The 10354-nt window shown below is 42.3% G+C and overlaps 1 protein-coding gene across 3 annotated transcripts; it reads left to right on the top strand.

The window, feature by feature from the left end:
* Positions 1-3799: 3799 nt before the first annotated feature.
* Positions 3800-9130, top strand: LOC110517769 (L-rhamnose-binding lectin CSL2-like). 3 transcript variants are annotated; one of them, XM_036940762.1, is made up of 10 exons: positions 3800-3923; positions 4881-4983; positions 5311-5346; positions 5526-5579; positions 5663-5798; positions 6020-6129; positions 6266-6310; positions 8248-8386; positions 8523-8650; positions 8714-9001. In XM_036940762.1, the coding sequence occupies exons 2-9, from the start codon at positions 4953-4955 to the stop codon at positions 8626-8628; spliced, it is 657 nt and encodes a 218-aa protein (XP_036796657.1). In that variant the 5' UTR covers positions 3800-3923; positions 4881-4952; the 3' UTR covers positions 8629-8650; positions 8714-9001. The 3 variants fall into 3 exon arrangements, with proteins under 3 accessions (XP_036796657.1, XP_036796660.1, XP_036796662.1); XM_036940765.1 differs by having other exon boundaries at positions 8523-8630; XM_036940767.1 differs by lacking the exon at positions 3800-3923 and adding an exon at positions 4190-4238 and having other exon boundaries at positions 8714-9130.
* The last annotated feature ends 1224 nt before the right edge of the window (positions 9131-10354 follow it).

Below are 10354 nucleotides of genomic sequence, written 5' to 3' on the forward strand. Positions count from 1 at the left end.
AGAACAAGTTCTCATTTACAATTGCGACCTGGCCAAGATAAAGCAAAGCAGTTCGACAGATACAACGACACAGAGTTACACATGGAGTAAAACAAACATACAGTCAATAATGCAGTATAAACAAGTCCATATACAATGTGAGCAAATGAGGTGAGAAGGGAGGTAAAGGCAAAGAAGGCCATGGTGGCAAGGTAAATACAATATAGCAAGTAAAACACTGGAATGGTAGTTTTGCAATGGAAGAATGTGCAAAGTAGAAATAAAAATAATGGGGTGCAAAGGAGCTAAATAAATAAAATATAGTTGGGAAAGAGGTAGTTGTTTGGGCTAAATTATAGGTGGGCTATGTACAGGTGCAGTAATCTGTGAGCTGCTCTGACAGTTGGTGCTTAAAGCTAGTGAGGGAGATAAGTGTTTCCAGTTTCAGAGATTTTTGTAGTTCGTTCCAGTCATTGGTAGCAGAGAACTGGAAAGAGAGGCGGCCAAAGAAAGAATTGGTTTTGGGGGTGACTAGAGAGATATACCTGCTGGAGCGTGTGCTACAGGTGGGAGATGCTATGGTGACCAGCGAGCTGAGATAAGGGGGGACTTTACCTAGCAGGGTCTTGTAGATGACATGGAGCCAGTGGGTTTGGCGACGAGTATGAAGCGAGGGCCAGCCAACAAGAGCGTACAGGTCGCAATGGTGGGTAGTATATGGGGCTTTGGTGACAAAACGGATTGCACTGTGATAGACTGCATCCAATTTGTTGAGTAGGGTATTGGAGGCTATTTTGTAAATGACATCGCCAAAGTCGGATTGGTAGGATGGTCAGTTTTACAAGGGTATGTTTGGCAGCATGAGTGAAGGATGCTTTGTTGCGAAATAGGAAGCCAATTCTAGATTTAACTTTGGATTGGAGATGTTTGATATGGGTCTGGAAGGAGAGTTTACAGTCTAACCAGACACCTAAGTAGTTGTCCACGTATTCTAAGTCAGAGCCGTCCAGAGTAGTGATGTTGGACAGGCGGGTAGGTGCAGGTAGCGATCGGTTGAAGAGCATGCATTTAGTTTTACTTGTATTTAAGAGCAATTGGAGGCCACGGAAGGAGAGTTGTATGGCATTGAAGCTTGCCTGGAGGGTTGTTAACACAGTGTCCAAAGAAGGGCCGGAAGTATACAGAATGGTGTCGTCTGCGTAGAGGTGGATCAGAGACTCACCAGCAGCAAGAGCGACCTCATTGATGTATACAGAGAAGAGAGTCGGTCCAAGAATTGAACCCTGTGGCACCCCCATAGAGACTGCCAGAGGTCCGGACAACAGACCCTCCGATTTGACACACTGAACTCTATCAGAGAAGTAGTTGGTGCACCAGGCGAGGCAATCATTTGAGAAACCAAGGCTGTTGAGTCTGCCGATGAGGATGTGGTGATTGACAGAGTCGAAAGCCTTGGCCAGAACAATGAATACGGCTGCACAGTAATGTTTCTTATCGATGGCGGTTAAGATATCATTTAGGACCTTGAGCGTGGCTGAGGTGCACCCATGACCAGCTCTGAAACCAGATTGCATAGCAGAGAAGGTATGGTGAGATTCGAAATGGTCGGTAATCTGTTTGTTGACTTGGCTTTCGAAGACCTTAGAAAGGCATGGTAGGATAGATATAGGTAGATATAACTGAGGTGGTTGGTCTGATTTTCACTAAGAACTGTGGTGGTTGGTCTGAATTAAACTAAGCAGCATAAAGACAAGACTTGGTCTTTTGTTCAATATTATGAAACATGTCCTTACACACTAAATACTTTATTTGAATCCACAAATGATATTACACCAAGAAGGATTAAAACATTTGAAGGTCTTGGATACATGGTTTGTTTGGGGCAAACAACACGAGTACCAGTCTTCATATTTTAATAACCTAAAACGCAATATACACTGCAGCTGCTTAGTTTTGGCTTAAATCAACTCGAAAGTAAGGCAAGACTTAAATGGCTGTCTAGTAATGGTCAACAAGCAACTTGACAGAGCTTGAAGAATTTAATGTGCAAGTTTTGTACAGTCCAGGTGTGCTGTTAGACCCAGAAAGGTTCACAGCTGTAATCACTGACAAAGGTGATTCTAACATGTGACTCGGGGGTTTGAATACTTATCTAAATGAGATTTCTATATTGCATTTTCAATACATTTGCAAAAAATGTATTAAATGTGTAGATGGGTGAGAATTATTTCGTCATCCATTTTGAATTCAGGCTGTAACACAAAGTGGAGTAAGTCGAGGTGTATGAATGCTTTCTGAAGGCACTCTACACACAGACCTGAGTTATTGTAGTATCTGACACTACCTCACTGTCCAACCCAGCAGCATGAACAGAAGAGAAAGAAAATGTCCAACTCTTTCCAGTTGTCCATTAAGAATTTACCAGGACCTGGCGTCCAAAGAAGATGCTAGTCTACACATACAAAAAAGCAGTGGGGTGCTCATATTTACAGTAGTCAAAAATCAATGATAAACTGGGTGGTTCGAGCCCTGAAAGCTGATTGGCTGACAGCCATGGCATATCAGACCGTATGACAACATTTATTTTTACTGCTATAACTATGTTGGTAATTAGTTTATAATAGCAGTAAGGCACCTCGGGAGTTTGTGATATATGGCCAATATACCACGGCTAAGGGCTGTGTTCAGGCACTGTCGCACATAAGAACAGCCCTTAGCCGTGGTATATTGGCCATATACTACACCTCAGGCCTTATTGCTCAAATCTACAGTACCATTCAAAAGGATGGACATCTACTCAAGGGTATTTATTTGTACTATTTTCAACATTGTAGAATAATAGTGAAGATATCAAAACTATGAAATAACACACATGGAATCATGTAACCAAAAAAGTTTTACATTAAATATATTTTAGATTCTTCAAAAGTAGCCTTCCTTTGCCTTGACAGGGTTGCACACTTGGGATTCTCTCAACCGGCTTCATCTGGAATGCTTTTCCAACAGTCTTCCCTCCACAAAACCTGGGGTATACCAACAAAGCCAAAACACAGGGATATTGGAGGGTAAATTATTATTCAATGTAAACAGGCAAACATTTCATGCATCTCCTTCAACTCACAAAAGGAAACGGTATACCAAGAACATTAGAGATGGTGATAAATCAACATTTTGTAACAGAGGACAATTACTGTGAAAGTGGGTGTTCATCTGAATCAGTGAAAGCTCTTCCCCTAAATCTCTTCTGATATCACTTGATTTGTGTGAGGAGAATATTAACTTAACTGACTTGACTAGTTAAATAAAGGTTCAAAAATAAAAAATGAGAGAGAGGGATTAGACGGAGATGTCATGAACGAGACCCATAAGTATCGGAGCCAACTGTTTCCATTGTTTCGGTCAGCTCCATTCATTGGGAGTTCAATTTGGCTTCCAATGCCGATATACTTCCTGGATAATCTTCAATTTGATGACTTCACTGTCTAATCCTTCTTAATCTCATTCTAGCTGTGTAACCAGAAAGTTTGGGGACAACCCAAAGGCAAAAATACAATCTGTTTTCCATTTGAATCATTGATTGATTCATGTAACTTAAACTTGCTAACCCTCTTTTTGGATTTGACAAATTAGGTAAATATTACCATACCAATAAAGTTTGATTGGTTGATTACGGACCCAGTGATGTAAGCATGGTGTGTAAAATTCTCCATCCGACCAAATTTGGGGCACCCAGCTCAATGCCGGGAGGCGGCCTAGTTCAAAACGGAGGCAATCAACGCTTACCGGGTTCACCCGGGGCGCAGGCCAGGGGCATTAATAGAATTCCCGTAAAGCAAAATCGTCCCACGGCTGAATGTAATTGGGGACGTCTGCCATAGGATATATAATCATTAATACCTGAACAAGCTCCTTTCAGAGATGCAGGAGAAACAAGCCAGCTCAGGGTGAGATAAGCAAACAATACAAACAACTTGAAACAATCAAAGTGTACACGTGTAATTGGTCCAATAAAGAAACAACAAAGGACTTAGCAAATGGCGTAAATTATGTTAATCTATGGTAACTGGCGATTGTACTATTGAAATGAAAAACCAATATAACGCTGTCTTGCGATTCAATCACATATGGTGTAGTCATCTATGTGAATATGGGAAGACCTGCGCATGAAAACTTTGTTAAATTCAGTGCTTAATTGGTAACTTGGTAGGTGCCGGAACAAAAAGTGAGCGCGAGAAGGGGGTGACCTGGGGAATTCTGAGGTACCGGAACGCATGAAGGAATATCACTTTTGTAATAAATCATTGTATGCATATCATCGCATTGCAGCCTGGTCTCAGACTATACGTAGCATCATTCGGCAAGTCAGTGACACTGAAAATAGTTACCAGTATCACTGACTCACCCAATGATGAGTAGTACTCTCACTGGAGATGTCTGACATGTTCCTGCCAAAAGACCATATCTCTCGTTTTTACATTTTACATTGTAAAAAATGAAATTCTGGGAGAGGTACTGAATCTGGCTAAAAAGGTTCCCAACGATAGTCTAAAACAGGAAGGTGCCAGCCGGCTAAAATTAAGCACTGGTTAATTAGATTGTCTCCCGTGGAGAATTAACCAAACTGTTTACTGAAACTGTATTACGTGACATGTTCACAGGTAGATTGACACCCAGAGAAAATAAAACCCAACGATAACTAAAATGGGCTTCATGCTGTGGTGATTGCGTAACGGAAGGACGGCACCATCACACAGTACATGTGGTTTGAGCTGGCGTGAGATTTTAGTTCTGTGTTGCCGAGTTGACTGCTAATCTGCTGTGCTTTGTGTTCCTGGTTGATGCGTTGCAAACAAGGATCTGTTCTTGGCAAGTATCAATAAATGTTAGGTGTATTTGTCCAGGTGACCATCTGTAACATCTTACGTGTTACTACTACAACTGAACCAGCTACTACCACACCTGTACCCAGCATCATGCTCCTTGTCAGACTGACTGCGTTCACCTGTGAGTATACTGACTGACTTGTAACAAAATATGTATTTGAGGGCGTTTAAAATATACATTCCAGTATTTTCCAGATGTTTCTATATCAGTTTGTATTGAAAGTAATTGAAGTCCAATATCAACAGTATGACCCAGGTCTAATATACAGCATCCTGTATTATCTGAGGACTAGGTGATGTCCCATGTCTGTCTATACGCAGTACCATACTATATACTGTACATTATTTATATACTTACTGTATATGCTGTACACTACTCTTCTGTAAAGAATTGCGATGAGACTGACCAAGGTTAGAAAAGCTGAACTAGCTGTGTGATGTGTTTCAGTGCTGGCTGCAGTTTGCTGTACACTACCAGCTGCAGGTACATAGTTCTTAGTTAAACCCGACCAGTTTGTGTGGGTGGTTGTTTATGTTTGTGTGTGTGGGTGGTTGTCTATGTTTGTGTGTGTGGGGTGGTTGTCTATGTTTGTGTGTGTGGGTGGTTGTGTGTGTGCGCGCATCCACATCTATAACGTTATGGTAATTATGTTTCTCACTCAGTGACGAGAGTGGTCACCTGTGACAATGGAGAAAACGTCCAGTTCCTGATCTGTGGTAAGAACACACACATTCCATCCTGATGGTCTCTCCATAGTGCTGTCTGTTTCTTTACATGTTGAGTTTTCTTGCCCTGCTAGATTCTGGAGTGATCTTCATTGAGAGAGCTCTGTATGGAAGGACTGACGGAACCACCTGCAGAGAAGGACGACCTGCCAACCAGCTGACCAACACACAGTGTTCACAGACGGGCACCCTGGAGGTCCTCTCACAGAGGTACTCAGTCAGTGTTTATTTGATAAAGACCGGCTGGGATTCAGGGGCACGTTGTTGAAAAGCACATTGCAGTATCAATGTGCCTTTTTAAAGCCAATTTTCCTGATGTTCACAGTAAACACTGCAAATGTGTGCTTTAAATGTCAAGCGCTGCATGCTTGTTGACACCGCGTTTGATTAAATCCCAGCCATAACTCATCTTACCTCCTGATATCCCCCAGGTGCAATGGGAAACAGGTGTGTGAAGTGAACACTGAAGTCTTCCGTACTTCTGACCCCTGTGTTGGAATCTACAAATACCTGGATACCACCTACACCTGCAGCCCAGCAAGTCAGTCTGTTTCTATGTATATTAATACAAAATACTACACCAGGCTAATGTCTGCTATGAAAATGTATGTATTTTATTTATGTCTGCCCAGCAGTGGGCAGTGTGGTGTGTAATTCCTGTTTGTTTGTCTTGGCAGCACGCAGCATCACGTGTGAAGGCTCTGATGCTCAACTAGAATGTGGTAAGGCTCTGATGTTCAACTAGAATGTGGTAAGGCTCTGATGTTCAACTAGAATGTGGTAAGGCTCTGATGTTCTATTAGAATGTGGTAAGGCTCTGATGCTCTATTAGAATGTGGTAAGGCTCTGATGCTCTATTAGAATGTGGTAAGGCTCTAATGCTCTATTAGAATGTGGTAAGGCTCTGATGTTCAACTAGAATGTGGTAAGGCTCTGATGTTCAACTAGAATGTGGTAAGGCTCTGATGTTCAACTAGAATGTGGTAAGGCTCTGATGTTCAACTAGAATGTGGTAAGGCTCTAATGTTCTAGAATGTGGTAAGCGTGTCAACACTCCTCATACAATATATTCTCCTCTCATATAATGATTATATATACACTGCTCAAAAAAATAAAGGGATCACTTAAACATCACAATGTAACTCCAAGTCAATCACACTTCTGTGAAATCAAACTGTCCACTTAGGAAGCAACACTGATTGACAAATGTCACATGCTGTTGGAATAGACAACAGGTGGAAATTATTGCCAATTAGCGAGACACCCCCCAATAAAGGAGTGGTTCTGCAGGTGGTGACCACAGACCACTTCTCAGTTCCTATGCTTCCTGGCTGATGTTTTGATCACTTTTGAATGCTGGCGGTGCTTTCACTCTAGTGGTAGCATGAGACTGAGTCTACAACCCACACAAGTGGCTCAGGTAGTGCAGCTCATCCAGGATGGGACATCAATGCGAGCTGTGGCAAGAAGGTTTGCTGTGTCTGTCAGCGTAGTGTCCAGAGCATGGAGGCTCTACCAGGAGACAGGCCAGTACATCAGGAGACATGGAGGAGGCAGTAGGAGGGCAACAACCCAGCAGCAGGAACGCTACCTCCGCCTTTGTGCATGGAGGAGCAGGAGGAGCACTGCCAGAGCCCTGCAAAATGACCTCCAGCAGGCCACAAATGTGCATGTGTCTGCTCAAATGGTCAGAAACAGACTCCATGAGGGTGGTATGAGGGCCCGACGTCCACAGGTGGGGTCTGTGCTTACAGCCCAACACCGTGCAGGACGTTTGGCATTTGCCAGAGAACACCAAGATTGGCAAATTCGCCACTGGCGCCCTGTGCTCTTCACAGATGACAGCAGGTTCACACTGAGCACGTGACAGAATCTGGAGACGCCGTGGAGAACGTTCTGCTGCCTGCAACATCCTCCAGCATGACCGGTTTGGCGGTGGGTCAGTCATGGTGTGGGGTGGCATTTCTTTGGGGGGCTGCACAGCCCTCCATGTGCTTGCCAGAGGTAGCCTGACTGCCATTAGGTACCGAGATGAGATCCTCAGACCCCTTGTGAGACCATATGCTGGTGTGGTTGGGTTCCTCCTAATGCAAGACAATGCTAGACCTCATGTGGCTGGGATGTGTCAGCAGTGCCTGCAAGAGGAAGGCATTGATGCACCACAGACTGTCCAGGAGTTGGCGGATGCTTTAGTCCAGGTCTGGGAGGAGATCCCTCAGGAGACCATCCGCCACCTCATCAGGAGCATGCCCAGGCGTTGTAGGGAGGTCAAACAGGCACGTGGAGGCCACACACACTACTGAGCCTCATTTTGACTTGTTTTAAGGACATTACATCAAAGTTGGATCAGCCTGTAGTGTGGTTTTCCACTTTTGAGTGTGATTCCAAATCCAGACCTCCATGGGTTGATAAATGTGATTTCCATTCATGATTTTTGTGATTTTGTTGTTAGCACATTCAACTATGTAAAGAAAAAGGTATTTAATAAGAATATTTCATTCATTCAGATCTAGGATGTGTTATTTTAGTGTTCCCTTTATTTTTTTGAGCAGTGTATATTATATAATAGCATAGTAGAGCAGTATTATATATAGTTTATATTACCATCACTAGAACACACCAGACATCCAGTCTTACCTCTCCTCCTTATCTCCTTCAGATGAAGGAACGATCCAGATCTACAGTGCCAACTATGGCCGCCGTGACCAGCTAGTGTGTTCTTTTAAACGGCCCGCTAACCAACTAGCCAACACCAACTGCCTCAGCCAATCCATAACCACCAGTAAGGTGGCAGTGAGGTATTGTACCTGCAGTATGTACTATTACAAATGCATGACTGTAGTGTTAACCTGTACTGTAGAAACATGACTGTAGTGTTAACCTGGACTGTAGAAACATGACTGTAGTGTTAACCTGTTCCTGTCGTTGACACAGGTGTAATGGTAAGATCCAGTGTGACGTCCCGGCGTCCAACTCTCTGTATGGAGATCCATGTGTTGGAACCTACAAGTACCTGGAAGTGGCGTACACCTGTGGCTAAATGTTAGGGACGCATTCATACGGTAATACACACACACACACGACTGGGAAGTAGAACACTGGGGCTGACCGTTTTTGTCTTGCAGGAGATCTTCTCTGAGGAACAAAGACCAGAGAGACTACTTGGATATCTTCCTCTTCATTGGATGGATTTGTATTTCTTTCCCGTCTTCTCTCCTCTGAAGTCTCAATTGAGTGTAAAATCTATGTAAATTCAAAATTGGTAAATCCCATTGATTGTGTATTTCATGAGGCATAACTTGTGTAATAAAATCATGAGGCCCCTCTTGTGCTGCAGCAATGCACGGTCAGGAGGAAGCATGGAGAAATTAAACATTAACCCCAAAAATAAACTATTCTTCAAATAACACTGACATAATACTTTGCATTTTGTGTACTAAAGTATTTCTTCAAAACAATGTTGATTTTCTGAACTGAGGTGGTTGGTCTGATTTTCACTAAGAACTGTGGTGGTTGGTCTGAATTAATCTAAGCAGCATAAAGACAAGACTTGGTCTTTTGTTCAATATTATGAAACATGTCCTTACACAATAAATACTTTATTTGAATCCACAAATGATACTACACCAAGAAAAATTAAAACATTTGAAGGTCTTGGATACATGGTTTGTTTGGGGCAAACAACACGAGTACCAGTCTTCATATTTTAATAACCTAAAACGCAATACACTGCAGTTGCTTAGTTTTGGCTTAAATCAACTCGAAAGTAAGGCAAGACTTAAATGGCTGTCTAGTAATGGTCAACAAGCAACTTGACAGAGCTTGAAGAATTTAATGTGCAAGTTTTGTACAGTCCAGGTGTGCTGTTAGACCCAGAAAGGTTCACAGCTGTAATCACTGACAAAGGTGATTCTAACATGTGACTCGGGGGTTTGAATACTTATCTAAATGAGATTTCTATATTGCATTTTCAATACATTGGCAAAAAAATTATTAAATGTGTAGATGGGTGAGAATTATTTCGTCATCCATTTTGAATTCAGGCTGTAACAAAGTGGAGTAAGTCGAGGTGTATGAATGCTTTCTGAAGGCACTCTACACACAGACCTGAGTTATTGTAGTATCTGACACTACCTCACTGCCCAACCCAGCAGCATGAACAGAAGAGAAAGAAAATGTTCAACTCTTTCCAGTTGTCCATTAAGAATTTACCAGGACCTGGCGTCCAAAGAAGATGCTAGTCTACACATACAAAAAAAGCAGTGGGGTGCTCATATTTACAGTAGTCAAAAATCAATGATAAACTGGGTGGTTCAAGCCCTGAAAGCTGATTGGCTGACAGCCATGGTATATCAGACCGTATGACAACATTTATTTTTACTGCTATAACTATGTTGGTAATTAGTTTATAATAGCAGTAAGGCACCTCGGGAGTTTGATTTATGGCCAATATACCACGGCTAAGGGCTGTGTTCAGGCACTGTCGCACATAAGAACAGCCCTTAGCCGTGGTATATTGGCCATATACTACACCTCAGGCCTTATTGCTCAAATCTACAGTACCATTCAAAAGGTTGGACTCAAGGGTATTTATTTGTACTATTTTTCAACATTGTAGAATAACAGTGAAGATATCAAAACTATGAAATAACACACATTGAATCATGTAACCAAAAAAGTTTTACATTAAATATATTTTAGATTCTTCAAAAGTAGCCTTCCTTTGCCTTGACAGGGTTGCACACTTGGGATTCTCTCAACCGGCT

The sequence above is a fragment of the Oncorhynchus mykiss genome, chromosome 2 (assembly GCF_013265735.2).
Source record: "Oncorhynchus mykiss isolate Arlee chromosome 2, USDA_OmykA_1.1, whole genome shotgun sequence".
NCBI lineage: Eukaryota > Metazoa > Chordata > Actinopteri > Salmoniformes > Salmonidae > Oncorhynchus > Oncorhynchus mykiss.

Coding starts and splice junctions, on each gene's coding strand:
- LOC110517769 (XM_036940762.1), top strand. CDS start 4,953: ATGCTCCTTGTCAGACTGACTGCGTTCACCT. Junction 4,984..5,310: donor CAGACTGACTGCGTTCACCT/GTGAGTATACTG, acceptor GATGTGTTTCAG/TGCTGGCTGCAGTTTGCTGT. Junction 5,580..5,662: donor CGTCCAGTTCCTGATCTGTG/GTAAGAACACAC, acceptor TTGCCCTGCTAG/ATTCTGGAGTGATCTTCATT.